The 16,982-nt window shown below is 37.5% G+C and overlaps 1 protein-coding gene across 1 annotated transcript in view; it reads right to left on the bottom strand.

The window, feature by feature from the left end:
- LOC123532584 (transmembrane protein 106B-like) overlaps positions 1-16,982 on the bottom strand; it is a 55,183-nt gene that overhangs the window by 13,758 nt on the left and 24,443 nt on the right. Inside the window, exons 3-5 of the mRNA XM_045314045.2 lie at positions 16,504-16,672; positions 12,111-12,307; positions 908-961 (exon numbers count right to left, since the gene is read on the bottom strand). Coding sequence (XP_045169980.2) covers positions 908-961; positions 12,111-12,307; positions 16,504-16,672 — 420 coding nt within the window. The remainder of the gene's footprint in view (positions 1-907; positions 962-12,110; positions 12,308-16,503; positions 16,673-16,982) is intronic.

Here is a 16,982-nt window from a genome sequence, read left to right as displayed (position 1 = left end):
GCGTATTTGGCAGGAAAAGTATACATATGTCTGTTCATATGCTAGGTATAGGTATTTCTGTAAGGAGTTCAAAATAGCATGGACTTAGGTTATTGGTACTGATCATGAACCATATATTATATAACTCTGACAAATACCCACATCTGTTTTCATTGTGATTAAAAAATTACATTATCTTTTAACCAGATAGGCAGCAAAAATGATTTTACATGTCTGTCTGCAAAGGATAAGGTTTTCCACTCAAGAAATTGCATATAAAAACAAGAGCTGTCACTAATGGTGACAAATGCTCCTGCAGCGCCTTGAACTTTGACCTGGTGACCTTGACCTTTGACCTGGTGACCCCAAAGTCAATAGGGGTCGTGTACTCAATAAGTACTATTAGCATGTGAAGTTTGAAGGTCCTGGGTGCAGTGGTTCACGAGTAAAGTGCCTTCATGCAAAAAGTTAACGTTGCAAAGTTAACGTTGTGACGAACTAACGGGCGGACAGTTGAAAACTAATATGCCTCCCTTCATGGGCATAAAAATTCTAAACGTTGTGTTTCTCATCCCTTGCTGTCCTTCTGGTAGGAAAACTCTTTCTTGCCTAATAAATGGAAAAAGACAAGGTTGTCAAGGTTGCACATCACCTCATTGTTTCCCTAGGGGTAAAAACAAGCTAAATACAAACATGCTCATGTCATATTATGACAACATAAACTGTAAGCATGATTTTACTGTTAACAATATCTTTTGAAAATAATGCAATGGTAGGCAACAATAATGATCTTACATGCCTGTTTGTGTCAGACAGATGTTTTCCCAACACTCAAGATGAAGTGGATAAAAAACCTTGCTAACACAGTCATGTAAGATCCTTATAGTATGTCTGACTCAAACAGGCATTAAGATCCTAACAGACTTACTCAAACATCAAGACCAATTCATGGGCCCATCTTACAGGTTCCAGGCAGCTTTGTCTGTAAACAGAAGAAAAAAACATTATACTATCTAATACAAAATAAATAATGAAATGTCAGCTTGTTCTAAACAAGTTACAAAATCAAAATGTACCAGTACTCAAAGTGATAAAGCTGGTTTGTGATTGCTTCTTTTCTTTGCCTTTCTTATAATCCCTCGTAAAATTGATGTACCAAACATTTTTTCTGTAATTTATTGTTTAAATTAAGTCTTGGAACAGTAAAAAACAAGAGCTGTCTCCATAGGATGACACATGCCCCCGATGGCACTTTAAATGAATAGTTATGGCCGATGTTCGAGTTTAGGTCCTTTGACCTACGGAGCTGGGTCTTGCGCGCGACACGTCGTCTTACTGTGTCACACATTTATGCGTAGTTATTTTAAAATCCATGCATGAATGACAAAGATATGGACCGGACACGCCCATCAATGCACTATCATGAAAAAAGACCTTTAACATCTAAGTGTGACCTTGACCTTTGAGCTACGGACCTGGGTCTTGCGCACGACATGTCGTCTTACTGTGGTACACATTCATGCCAAGTTATTTGAAAATCCATCCATCGATGACAAAGATATGGACCGGACACGCCCATCAATGCACTATCCCTTAATGTCTAAGTGTGACCTTGACCTTTGAGATACGGACCTGGGTCTTGCGCGCGACACGTCGTCATACTGTGGTACACATTCATGCCAAGTTATTTGAAAATCCATCCATCGATGACAAAGATATGGACCGGACACACCCATCAATGCACTATCCCTTAATGTCTAAGTGTGTCCTTGACTTTGAGCTACGGACCTGGGTCTTGCACACGACACGTTGTCTTACTGTGGTACACATTCATTCCAAGTTATTTGAAAATCCATCCATCGATGACAAAGATATGGACGGGACACGCCCATCAATGCAATAACCTTTAATGTCTAAGTGTGACCTTGACCTTTGAGCTACGGACCTGGGTCTTGCACGCGACACGTCGTCTTACTGTGGTACACATTCATGCCAAGTTATTTGAAAATCCATCCATTGATGACAAAGATATGGACCGGACACGAAAAATGCGGACAGACTGACAGACCGACAGACAGACGGTTCAAAAACTATATGCCTCCCTTCGGGGGCATAAAAATTATTTATTTTTGTGTCCTAAAACTTAAAACAGTACTCAAAGTGTTAAAGCTGGTTTGTGATTGCTTCTTTTCTTTGCCTTTCTTATAATCCCTCGTAAAATTGATAAACCTAACATTTTTTCTGTAATTTTTTGGTTTAAATTAAGTCTTGGAACAGTAAAAAAACAAGGAGCTGCGTTCAATAAACGCTTGATGCCCCCAGTGGCATCCTTGTTGATAGATTTTGCACCCAAGTCCAAAACGAGGTCAAGGTCAAAATGAGGTCAGGTGATGTTTGAAGATGAGGAATGGTCACAGTTTACATCTGTATTAGTATCAATTCATTCTTGTATGGGGTATTGATGCTAGACGAAACAGTCCCATTTGGTTAACCAAGAGATGGCCCATATAAAGCAACCCAAGTCCAAAATGAGGTCAAGGTCAAGGTCAAACTGAGGTCAGGAGATGTCTGAAGATGAGGAATGGTCACAGGTTACATCTGCATTAGTATCAAGTCATTCTAGTAAGGGGTATTGATGCTAGACGAAACGGTCCCATTTGGTTAACCTCGTATGGACGAACGGACGAACGAACAGACAGGACAATCACTATATGTCTCCCGCATCAGTAGATGCTGGGGGCATAAAAACATTTATTTTGTGTTCTAAAACTTAATACAGTTCTCAAAGTGTTAAAGGGGAAAATTCAACATTTGACATTATCTCTGTTTAAAAAGAGCTTCGTGAAATATCAAAACTAGCAAAGAATATTAATGATGAAAATCAGACCACAAACAAAGGAGATGTAGCAATACAAATATCAATACTACAATGAAATGGCAGCTGACGGACATCGCTGACTGGTACGAGCGTAATACGGATTTTTTTAACATGTAGAGGACTCTGGAACATGGTGAAAATGTTTTATCGAGCTCCTGAGTTCACTACGAGCTCATAGAGATTTTCGAAGTCGGGAGCAACTCGCAAGAGCCCCTTACGGGAACCGCACGGGCCTTGGAAGAGCTCGTATGGGCATCGCATAGGACTCGCATGGTCAATGTACAAGGTATTCACTGTAAGTCTGTAACACATAAACTGACCATCAAATTATATAGCATGATTGTTTTAATTTAGTTGTTATTCTTTGATTTATCATATAGCATTGCCAGTGTAATGCTACACTGTTTTACTACAGTCAATTATACATTGAAGTCTCTGCAGCTTGTACAAGACAATTAACTCTAAGACACACTTAAACTTCAACTAAATTTAAAAACATCTGTTCATTTTGTGGCACCATTTTCAAGGTTATCAGAATGACATTGTAACAGTCAGAACATCCAACCATGTATGCCTCTTTCTCATAATTCCAAGCCTTCTCATTGATCTGAGCCTTTTGGAAACTTTGCTCTTGCAACGAAGTCTGACATAACAGTCAGTTTTTCCCTAATTAGTTTATTCCCCAGGGGAAAAAAACTAAACAGTTGATTTTTTGGAAAAATCAACTGGTTTCTTCCCACCCCTACAGTTAGTTTCCCTCTTAGTTTTTGTACACAAACAAGATAGAAACAAGAAAGCCATGATGGCCCTATATCAATCACCTGAGTTTAGCTGCTTGCTTGAACAGTTAAAAAAGTTTCTACTAAATAAATACAGGCAGGTAATGTGTATGTGTGGTTTTTGTTTTGTTTTTTTCGGGGTGGGGGAGAGGGTTTTGATATCAAACATGAAGTTTCCACTACATAAATAAGAGGTAAAGTGACCACACTCCCTGGTGGCAATGCTTTTTTATGAAACAGTAATAATTTCTACAATCTCCGTAAAGGGTCACCCGAGAAACATCTGTGTAATATTATTTTAAAATTGGGCCTGTTGTTTCTGACAAGAATATTTAAAGTTTCCGATATACACATACAGGGAAAAAGTGGCCACACACCCTGGAGGCCAAGTTTTTGACAAAACAAAATAATTTGAACAATATTGGTAGAGGGTCACACAAGGACCATTTGTGTGAAATTTTTTTCAAAATCGGGCCAGCAGTTTCATACAAGAATACTTTATAAGTTTTCACTTTATACATATAGGGAAAGTGACCACGTCCCCTGGTGGCCATGCTTTTTCACAAATCTTAATAATTTATACAATCTTGGCAGATGGTCATACAAGGACCATTTGTGTGAAACTATTTAAAAATCGTGCAAGGAGTTTCATACAAGAAGAATTTAAACTATATTCATATAAGGAAAAGTGACCACGCCCTCTGGCAGCCATGTTTTTTGAAGAATCGGAATAATTTGACCAATTTTGGTAATGGATCAAACAAGGACCATTTGTGTGAAATTATATAAAAAAATCAGGCCAGCAGTTTCATACAAGAAGATTTTTCAAGTTTCCACTACATACATATCGGGAAAAGTGACCACGCCCCCTGGCAGCGATGTCTTTTGACGAATCGTACTAATTCTAATGTATTTGAAAGAGGGTTATATAAGGATCACTTGTGTGAAATTATTTTGAAATCAGAACAGCGGTTTAAGAGGAGATAATTGTTAGAAGATTTTTCTATTTTTAGCTCTGGCGGTCCCTCTGAGCAACCAGGCGGAACCGTTTGAATAATTTTAAAAGAGGACCAACCAAGGAACAAACAGGCCAATCTATTTATTTATTTATTTGGGTTTTACGGCGCACCAACACAGTATAGGTTATATGGCACCAAACAGGACAACAAATTTTGGATCCACATCTCATTTACATCGAAATAAAAACATGAGGTATGGAATCAAAATTTGCACACCTGCTGGAATCTCAGAGTTACTGCAAAACCAAATGTTAAGACCCTATCAGTTGCCTCTTACGATCATGCAAGGGTAAGGCAGTGGTTCCAATTCTTTTCATACACAGATCGTCCCAGAACCACATGGGGCACAAACAGGCCAAGTTTCATCAACTTTCACACAATGGTTTCAGGAAAGATGTTGTTTGAAGGAAAGTGTGGACAGCCGGAAGCCAGCCAGCTGGACAGTGAGCGATTACAATAGCTCTACTTAAGCACTTTGTGCTCAGGTGAGTTGAAAAAAATTTGTACACAAACAAGATAGAAAAAAAAACTGACAAGTTTATGTATATTGTGGAAAAGCATTTAATATTATTCAAATTAAAAATGAAACATGCACAAATGAAAATTTTGGCATTTACGATCACTGAAGTAATATCTTACTTTATTATAGGTTGCAGTAACCCCTTATTGTAAAAATTTCTTGTGTGCAAGCACAAGTATATACCTGTTCTCAATCTAAAAAAACATTTTAAGAAAAAGTCTTAGTTATAGCGAACTAGTACATATGATCACAAGTCTAGGTATAATGAGAAAGCATCTGTCTGATTCCTTTAAAAGCTTAAACCCTAGTATTGTTCAACGACAATAATTCTAAGAATTTTTTTTTTGATTTTGTAAGTTTAATTGATCGGGTATTACGATGTTTAGCAAAAACTTATTTGCAACAAGCATTCTATTCTTGGCAAGAGATGAAATACCAGGAGCTCCGAATAACAAGAACAGTAAAGGAACACTACACAAAGCTATATGACAAACATCTAAACTCAACAGCTGGAAGTCTTAGACAAGAAGATTTTGAAAGTCTCCTGCTTAAAAGCGAACATCAAGGGCATGATTTTAATAAATTTGGTAGAGGAACACTACACAATAATACATGCCAAATATTTAAGCTCAGGGTGTTACAGTTTAGACAAGAAGATTTGTTTAAAGTTTCCATTTTACATGTTGTGAAAAGTGACCAAGCCCTCTGGCAAGTAGTGTTTTTTGGTAAAATCAGAATAACCTGAATATAGTGGGTCACCTGACGAATATCTGCATGAATTATTTGAAAATTGGACCGGCCGTTTCTGACAAAAAATTTTCCCATTATATACAAATAGAACAAGAGCTGTCCGTAAGACAGCATGCTCCACTATTCGGCGATTCGACAGTAAAGTGAATTTATGTCTCAATAAGAGACTCTACTTTAAAAGGAAGATATACCAAGTCATTATTTTATATTGTACTAAAGGTATATCCAGAAAGCAAAGATTGCCAAAAATCTTTAAGTATGAAAGGGGCATTATTCTGTCAAAAATACAATTAGAGTTATGGGGATTGTAACCACACATGCAGATGATGATTATAAAGAAATGTTTTTATTTTCAGGTCATTATCTTTTAAAGTACCAATGATATGTCTATAAACGAAAATTTCAAAAAAAATTTAACATGAAAATAATTCCAAGTATAACAACTTGGTGACCTTGACCTTGGGTATAATGGGCCCAGCCCCTGCACATACTTTGTTTGTATGCTGGACAATGTTTATGTGAACTTACAGTAAGATATTAGCAATAGTAACAAAGATATGACAGAAAAACAAAGGTTGCCGAAAAACTTAAACCTTAAAAATAACCTAAGTATAACACCTTGGTGACCTTGACCTTATGTATAATGGGCCCAGCCCCTGCACATACTTTGTGTGTATGCTGGACAATGTTTATGTGAAGTAACAGTACGATACAAGCAACAGTAACAAAGATATGACAGAAAAACAAGAGATCACAGAGTGATCTTGGTGCCCACCATTGAGCCATTTTTGAATGTTCCAAATTTCAAGACAGATTTTTTGAATTAACGTCGCACCGACATATGATAGGTCATATGGCGACTTTCCAGCTTTAATGGTGGAGGAAGACCTGAGTGAGACCTGAGTGAGGCTCGAACCCACATCAATGAGGGGCAAGTGATTTGAAGTCAGCGACCTTAACCACTCGGCCATGCAGGCCCCTAAATTTCAAGACTAGCTCAAGGTCAAAATCAAGGTCAAATTTTATTTCGATACACAACACTGTGCATGTGGTCCATGCAGGTGGTCCAAATTTGAAAGCTGTAGCTTGAGAAATGTGAAAGTAGATCACTAGATCAATTTCAAGGTCAAAGTTCATTTTGGTATATAAAACTATGCATGTGCTTCAAATTTGGAGGCTGTAGCTTAAGAAATGTGAAAGTAGGTAATAGGTAAAAATCAATGTCAAATTTCAATTCAGAACACAAAAATATGCATGTGGGCCAAATTAGAAGCCTGTAGCTTGAGAAATGTGGAAGTAGGTCACTAGGTCAATCTCAGAATCAAAATTCATTTCAGTACACAAAACTATGCATGTAGTCCAAATTTGAAGGCTGTAGCTTGAGAAATGAGAAAGTAGGTCACTAGGTCAAAATCAAGGTCAAATTTTATTTCTGAACACAAAACTATGCATGCGGTCCAAATTTGAAGCCTGTACCTTCAAAAATGTGAAAGTAGTCACTAGGTCAATGTCAAGGTCAAAGTTTTTTTCAGTGCACAAAACTATGCATGTGGTCCAAATTTGAAGGCTGTAGCTACAGAAATGTGTAAGTAGGTCACCAGGTCAAAATCAAGGTCAACTCATGTCAAGGTTCATCTTGCCACTCAAAGCTATACAAAAAAAAAAATACTATACATAAGGTCCTAAACCCAAAGCCTACTTCTACGAAAGCAAATGAAACGAAATATTAGCTGCGTGCTTCGTCTAATGCACCACTCCTTTTTATGATGCAAAAAACGCGAAATAAATTTTCAGGTTATTTTTAATTACAATCCGATTCGCCGAAGTAATAGAGACTGAAAAAAATCGGAAATAATGACACGTCGAAGTGCGATCAAAAGATACACATATAATCCAAAGAAGTATAAAATAGATTATTTTGTAGCTCTTTGTATTATCCGATCGTAAATAGATGAATTTTGCGCAAGCGTAAAATATCAATGTTAAAAAAATCTACGCATCGCGGTCGTATAATTTCAATCGAAGAATTTTTGAGATACAAATGAACTAAAGCAGTTCTTTTGGTTCTTTTACGTGCCCAACGTAAAGCATTGATACACGGGGATAATTTTTAAAAAGCTCAACCCCAGAGCTTCAAAACAAAGTGCTAATAAAACCTGTAGGTGGTATTTTCGCTATACATTAGTATGTATGAAAGGAAATAGAAATTTAGGTATATATGTAACGAAACTTAAGCATTTTAAAAAGCTTTTCAAAAGTTATAAAATAATATAAAACAACACTGTTTTTGACAAATGACCTAAATAAATTTTGAAACAAGAGGACCATGATGGTCCTGAATCGCTCACCTCTTCCCACATGACCCAGTTTTGAGTATGACGTCGTTTCTTCTATTATTTGACATAGTGACCTAGTTTTTGAGCTCATGTGACCCAGTTTTGAACCTGACCTAGATATTATCAAGATAAAAATTCTGACCAATTTTCATGAAAATCCATTGAAAAATATGGTCTCTAGAGAGGTCACAAGGTTTTTCTATTATTTGACCTATTGACCTAGTTTTTGAAGGTACGTGACCCTGTTTTGAACTTTACCTAGATATCATCAAGGTGAACATTCTCACTAATTTTCATGAAGATCTCATGAAAAATATGGCCTCTAGAGAGGTCAGAAGGTTATTCTATTTTTATACCTACTGGCCTAGCTTTTGACCGCACGTGACCCAGTTTCGAAACTTGACCTAGATATCATCAAGGTGAACATTCAGATCAATTTTCATGAAGATCCATTGAAAAATATGGCCTCTAGAGAGGTCAAAAGATTTTAATAATTTTAGACCTACTGACCTAGTTTTTGACTGCAGTTGACCCAGTTTCGAACTTGACCTAGATATCATCAAGACAAACATTCAGACCAACTTTCATACAGATCCCATAAAAAGTATGGCCTCAAGAGAGGTCACAAGGCTTTTTTATTATTTGACCTACTGACCTAGTTTTTTAAGGCAGGTGACCCAGTTTCGAACTTGTCCTAGCTATCATCAAGGTGAACATTCTGACCAATTTTTATGGAGATCCATTCACAAGTATGGCCTCTAGAGAGGTCACAAGGTTTTTCTATTTTTAGACCTACTGACCTAGTTTTTGACCGCACATGACCCTGTTTCGAACTTGACCTAGATATCATCAAGATGAACATTCAGACCAATTTTCATACAGATCCCATGAAAAATATGGCCTTTAGAGAGGTCACAAGGTTTTTCTATTATTTGACCTACTGACCTAGTTTTTGAAGGCACGTGACCCACTTTCGAACTTGACTTAGATATCATCAAGATGAACATTCAGACCAACTTTCATACAGATCCCATGAAAAAATTGGCCTCCACAGAGGTCACAAGGTTTTTCTATTATTTGACCTACTGACCTAGTTTTTGAAGGCACGTGACCCACTTTCGAACCTGACCTAGATATCATCAAGGTGAACATTCTGACCAATTTTCATGAAGATCTCATGAAATATATGGCCTCTAGAGAGGTCACAAGGTTTTTCTATTTTTAGATCTACTGACCTAGTTTTTGACCGAACGTGACCCAGTTTCGAACTTGACCTAGATATCATCAAGATGAACGTTCAGACCAACTTTCATATAGATCCCATGAAAAATATGGCCTTTAGAGAGGTCACAAGGTTTTTCTATTATTTGACCTACTGACCTAGTTTTGAAGGCACATGACCCACTTTCGAACTTGACCTAGATATCATCAAGGTGAACGTTCTGACCAATTTTCATGAAGATCTTATGAAATATATGGCCTCTAGAGGGGTCACAAGGTTTTTCTATTTTTAGACCTACTGACCTAGTTTTTGACCCCACATGACCCAGTTTCGAACTTGACCTAGATATCATCAAGATGAACATTCTGACCAATTTTCATCAAGATCTTGTGAAATATATGGCCTCTAGAGAGGTCACAAGGTTTTTCTATTTTTAGACCTACTGACCCAGTTTTTGAAGGCACGTGACCCAGTTTCGAACTTGACCTAGATATCATCAAGGTGAACATTCTGACCAACTTTCATAAAGATCCCACAAAAAATGTGACCTCTAGAGTGGTCACAAGCAAAAGTTTATGGACGCACGGACGCACGGACTGACAGACGGACGGACGACGGACACCGCGCGATCACAAAAGCTCACCTTGTCACTTTGTGACAGGTGAGCTAATAAAAAGTTAAAAGAATAAAAAGATAATTCATGTTTTAAAAACATCTATTTAGTGAAAATGACCATTAAAGGGAGATAATTAAAAATGGCCAACTATATAAAGGGATAATTTTATAGACTGAGCAATTACTTTCGTTTACAAAATGTTCTTGAAAATGGTTGAGAAGATTAAAACTTATTTTTGATTCAATGTGATACCGGTATTAGGATAGACTGGTTCAAGAGCAAATTGCATGGTTACTGTAAAGAATCAAATGAAAAAGAGATTGAAAAAGAAAATGGTATGTCGCCCATCATAGACTATTGGCTCCAACTTGAGAGCCACTGGCGCAAACTTTTCCCAATTGGCCAATTTGTTGGCGCAAAGTGAAATTGACCCAGAGGAAACCCTGCCCTAGGGGGATAATTTGAACAAACTTGGTAGAGAACCACAAGATGATGCTACATTACAAATATCAAAGCCCTAGGCTTTGTGGTTTTGACAAGAAGATTTTCAAAGTTTTTCCCTATATAAGTCTATGTAAACCATGAGACCCCCAGGGCGGGGCCATATTTGACCCTAGGGGAATAATTTGAACCATCTTAGCAGAAGACCATTAGATCATGTCACATACAAAATATCAAAGCCCTAGGCCCTGTGGTTTTGGTCAAGAGGTTTTTCAAAGATTTTCCCTATATAAGTCCATATAAACCATGTGACCCCGGGGTGGGGCCATATTTGACCCCAGGGGAATAATTTGAATCTTCTTGATAGAGGACCACTAGATGATGCTACATACCAAATATCAAAGCCCTAGGCTCTGTGGTTTTGGACAAGAAGATTTTAAAGTTTTTCCCTATATAAATCTATGTAAATTATAAAAATAAACAAAGGGCCATAACTCATTCAAAAATTGTTGAACCAGTCTGATTTTCAGGGGGACACAACTAGTGTATCAACTCATCATTCTGACAAAGTTTGGTCAAAATCCCCCCAGTAGTTTCTGAGGAGATGCGATAACGAGAAATTGTTAACGGACGGACGGAAGGACGACGGACCACGGATGCAGAGTGATTTAAATAGCCCACCATCTGATGATGGTGGGCTAATAAAAGGTTGCTGAAAAACTTTAGCCTTAAAAATAACCTAAGTATAACATCTTGGTGACCTTAACCTTGTGCATAATGGGCCCAGCCCCTGCACATACTTTGTTTGCATGCTGAACAATGTTAATGTGAAGTTACAGTAAGATATAAGCAATAGTAACAAAGAAAAACAAAGGTTGCCGAAAAACTTTAACCAAGAAAGCTCACGCCGACGCCGACACCAGGGCAAGTAGAATAGCACCCCTATTCTCCGAATAGTGGAGCTAAAAAAGTGACCACACCCCCTGGCTGCCATGTTTTTGATGAATTGGAAATACACTGAACAATCTTGATAAAGGGCCACTGAGAAATTATGAAATTGGGCAAGCAGTTTCTGACAAGGTTTTCAAAGTTCCCACTATATACATAAAGGGAAAAATGACCACCTCCTCAAAGGGTCATTTTTTTGACAAATCTAAATAATCTGAATAACCTTGGTTGTGGGTCACCCAAGGAACATTTCTGTCAAATTATTTGGAAATCTGGCATGTGATTTCTGAGAAAAGTTTTAAAGCTTTTCTTTTCCATTGCCATAGCAGCCACAGTCCTGCATGGAATAAAATTCTTTGAAGAACTTTGGTAGAGGTCCATCAAAGTTTCATGAAGATCAACAAAATGGTTTCAGAGGCGATGTTGTTCAAAGAAGTATGCAAGGACAGACGTCAATGCACAGTGAGTGATCACAATAGCACCCCAAGCAATTCATGCTCAGGTCAACTAAAAACAGGAAGTTTAAAGTACATGTAAACTTACAGCACTGCTACATATTTTAAAGATAAATTCTTCAGATACAAAACAGTACTTAAAACACACTTTATGACTAGAAACTTACGCCCTATATCCCATCTGATTGTCTTTATCTAGAGTTACGTTTGCTTCAACATAGTACACTCCGTCAGATCTCATAGAAACCTCCAGTTTAGATACGTTCTTACTTTCTGAGAGCACTTGTGTATCAAAAAGGATATTCATTGAAACACTTGTAATCTTTATTGACAGGAAATTATGATTTGTGATGTTGAAACGATTCTGAAAAATAAAATAAAAAGTTAGAAGTGAAATGTGGTATACATAACAGATATATATTTATTGAAGAATGCATTTCCAATTTACATACTTCTTTAATTCATTTCCCTACGAGGCTTACCTCCATTTCATAGATCAAGTATCCTGATGTTTTACATGCACACATGGCTTACAATTACTCCTCTGAGTGACTACATGTTCAGTACAATGGCTCAGATATGTATTATTTCAAAGCCTGGGAAGTGACTGATAATTTACGCTTGGTCAACACAGATATACACTGTATTTTTTTAAACAAACTGCCATGTAGTATTAACTGGTGTTGGTCTAGTATTTGATATAATGCTGAATTGCAAAAATAGAAAAAGAAAGCTTAAATTTGTCAGAGTGGGCACCAATGCAATAATCAGTCTATTTCCTTCTGTCATTTGCAGCAGGTGGCACTACAACCGTGAGACCAACTGACACTAATTCACGTTTTCAAACAGCTGGACTTTGCATTATTGTTAGATGATGTTGCTGTTTTTTTTTTTGCAGGATTTCCACAGGAAATGACATGGTAACCAGTATTAGACGAGTAGAAGAATACAACATATTGAAATAACAAGAGATCACAGAGTGATCTTGGCGCCCACAAATGTGCCATTTTTGAGTGTTCCAAATTTCAAGACTTATTGACCAGCTCAAGGTCAATTTCATTTCCGTACACAACACAAATCTATGCATGTGGTCCAAATTTGAAGCCTGTACCTTCAAAAATGTGAAAGTAGGTCACTAGGTCAATGTCAAGGTCAAAGTTTGTTTCGGTACACAAAACTATGCATGTGGTCCTAAATTTGAAGCCTGTAGCTACAGAAATGTGAAAGTAGGTCACTAGGTCAATCTTAAGGTCAAAGTTCATTTCGGTACACAAAACTATGCAAGTGGTCCAAATTTGAAGGCTGTAGCTTGAGAAATGTAAAAGTAGGTCACTAGGTCAAAATCCAGGTCAAATTTTACTTCGGAATACAAAACTATGCATGTGGTCCAAATTTGAAGCCTGTCCCTTAAAAAATGTGAAAGTAGGTCACTAGGACAATGTAAAGGTCAAAGTTTGTTTTGGTACACAAAACTACGCATGTGGTCCAAATTTGAAGGCTGTAGCTTGAGAAATGTAAAAGTAGGTCACTAGGTCAAAATCAAGGTCAAATTTTATTTCGGAATACAAAACTATGCATGTAGTCCAAATTTGAAGCCTGTACCTTAAAAATGTGAAAGTAGGTCACTAGGTCAATGTAAAGGTCAAAGGTCATTTCAGTACACATAACTATGCAAGTGGTCCAAATTTGAAGGCTGTAGCTTGAGAAATGTAAAAGTAGGTCACTAGATCAAAATCAAGGTCAAATTTTATTTCAGAATACAAAACTATGCATGTGGTCCAAATTTGAAGCCCGTACCTTCAAAAATGTGAAAGTAGGTCACTAGGTCAATGTCAAGGTCAAAGTTTTTTTCGGTACACAAAACTATGCATGTAGTCCAAATTTGAAGGCTGTAGCTTGAGAAATGTGAAAGTAGGTCACAAGGTCAAAATCAATGTCAAATTTCATTTTGAAACACGGAACTATGCATATGGTCCAAATTTGATGCCTGTGCCTTCAAAAATGTGAAAGTAGGTCACTAGGTCAAAATAAAGGTCAAAGTTTTTTCCAGTGCACAAAATTATGCATGTGGTCCAAATTTGAAGGCTGTAGCTACAGAAATGTGAAAGTAGGTCACTAGGTCAAAATCAAGGTCAACTCGTGTCAAGGTTCATCTTGCCACTCAAAAATATACATGTGGTCCAAGTTTGAATGTTGTAGTTACTGACAAGAACATTTTAAAAGCTTTTCCCTATATAAGTCTATATGAACCATGTGACCCCCGGGGCGGGGCCATATTTAACCCTAGGAGGATAATTTGAACAAACTTGGTAGAGAACCACTAGATGATGCTACATTACAAGTATCAAAGCGCTAGGCTTTGTGGTTTGGACAAGAAGATTTTCAAAGTTTTTCCCTACATAAGTCTATGTAAACCATATGATCCCCAGGGCGGAGACATATTTGACCCTAGGGGTATAATTTGAACAATCTTAGTTGAAGACCACTAGATGATGTCACATACAAAACATCAAAGCCCTAGGCCCTGTGGTTTTGGACAAGAGGTTATTCAAAGTTTTTCCCTATATAAGTCTATATAAACCATGTGACCCCTAGAGCGGGGCCATATTTGACCCCAGAGAAATAATTTGAATCATCTTGGTAGAGGACCACTAGATGATGCTTCATACCAAATATCAAACCCTAGGCTCTGTGGTTTTGGACAAGAAGGTTTTCAAAGTTTTTCCCTATATAAATCTATATAAATTATAGAAATAAACAAAGGGCCATAACTCACTCATAAATTGTTGAACCAGTCTGACTAGGGTACCAATACATCATTCTGACAAAGTTTGGTCAAAATCCCCCCAGTAGTTTCTGAGGAGATGTGATAACGAGAAATTGTTAACGGACGGACGGACGGACCACGGACGCAGAGTGATTTTAATAGCCCACCATCTGATGATGGTGGGCTAAAAATGCAATGGTACCCATTTAAATTATGTACTGCAACTTAATCACAAACAAGAGGGCCATAATGGCCCTATATCGCTCACCTGTTATCATTGCACTGAAGGACAAGAAGGTTCTCAGAAAAAAAAAATATCTAAATCCAAAGGACAGGAACAACAAAGGGAAGAAATTTAACCAAAAAGAAAAACAAAATTCTTACAAGGTACAGATATGTCAAAATACACCTAAAAATTGGAGGTACGATCCATGTTGTACCATAGAAAAGTGGTCTCGGTTTTTCCCTACGGCCAATTATAAAAAAGTTACCAAAAATAAGCTATTTATAGTAACGTAAAAGGGAAGTAATTAAAAAAAATTATTGTAAGTGAACAAAAGAAGGATCTGCCAAATAAAAACAAGAGCACTGCAATGCAACGGTAATACAGAGCAATATACACACAAAACAAAGTCATGTGACCTTTGACCCCTAAGTGTGACCTTGACCTTGAAGTGAGCCATCTGAAACATGCGCTCTGCACATCACTTCGATGAGGTGAACATTTGTGTCAGGTTTCTTTGAAATCCTTCAAGGGGTTCAAGAGTTACAAAGCGGAAGGGAAATTGCTAACCAACAGACAGACAGACAGACGGACACTGAGGCGATAACATAATACGTCCCTTATAAAAAGGAATCGAAATCTTATGGTGATACACGTTGTGTGCAAGTCTGGTTAAAATCAAATCAAAATAAAGCTGCTATTGTGCAGACAAGGTCAAAATAGCTAATTTTGGCCCTTTCAGGGGCCATAACTCTGAAACCTATTAAGGGATCTGGCCGATTCAAAAAAGGAACCAAGATTTTATGGTGACACAAGTTTTGTGCAAGTGTGATTAAATTCAAATCATAAATTAAGCTGCTATTGTGCAGACAAGGTCAAAATAGCTAATTTTGGCCCTTTCAGGAGCCATAACTCTGGAACCCATAATGGGATCTGGCTAGTTCAAGAAAGGAACCAAGATCTTATAGTGATACAAGTTATGTGCAAGTTTGGTAAAAATCAAATCATAAATAAAGCTGCTATTGTGCAGACAAGGTCAAAATAGCTAATTTTGGCCCTTTCAGGGGCCATAACTCTGGAACCCATAACGGGATCCGGCCAGTTCAAGAAAGGAACCAAGATCTTATGGTGATACAAGTTGTGTGCAAGTTTGGTTAAAATAAAATCATAAATGAAACCACTATCATGCAGACAGGAAATTGTGGACGGACGTTGGATGACGGACGAAGGGCGATCACAAAAGCTCACCCTGTCACTACATGACAGGTGAGCTAAAAAGGCTGATTTTTGGTAATTCAAGGGCCATAATTCTGAAGTGCCTCTGACGACACACACAGACGGACACACACACAGACGGACATACACACAGGAGTAAATCAATATGTCTCCCACACCACTGTGTGGTGTGAGACATTAAGGATTATTTGAGGTTATCAGTTTTTAAATTTGCCTGAAAATCGAAGTTAAATTTTCCTAAAAAAATGAAGAGAGGATTTTGTCCATCTTGGTCAAATTGTGTCCTTACTGCACAGAAAACTGTGTCAAGAAAAACAGGGAAGACACAACTTACCTGTATAGTAAAATAAACATACTGTTCAGATACATTTATATAAACAGGACCAACAGGGTTAAGGTATGGCTTTGTACTTGTCATTTCAACCCCTCTCGGAAACATAAAGAACATCAGGAGTCCAGCAGCTGTTAAACACACAACCACAGCTAAACACACCCATATATACCTGAAATAATATCAAATAACATAATTATACGAATGTGTTATCAAGGTAGGTAATAACTACATTAAAGATAAAAGTGAAATCTTAATTTTTAAATCGTCACAATTCATAGCAATGATATTAAACCACTGTGTGTATGATTTATACATGTGCTCAATTCTCAAATTATATCTCAAAGGGGAACAGCTTTTTTGTTGGGTTTAGAGTCACCCTGACACAGCTTAAGTTGTATGGTTGACTTTTCCAGCTTTTGTTGGAGGAAAAATACCCATGGTGCCCCTTCCGGCATTGTTTCAGGCATGGGAAGGCACCT

Source organism: Mercenaria mercenaria, chromosome 11 (genome assembly GCF_021730395.1).
Source record: "Mercenaria mercenaria strain notata chromosome 11, MADL_Memer_1, whole genome shotgun sequence".
Lineage (NCBI taxonomy): Eukaryota > Metazoa > Mollusca > Bivalvia > Venerida > Veneridae > Mercenaria > Mercenaria mercenaria.
This window is presented reverse-complemented; position numbering and strand designations above follow the sequence as displayed.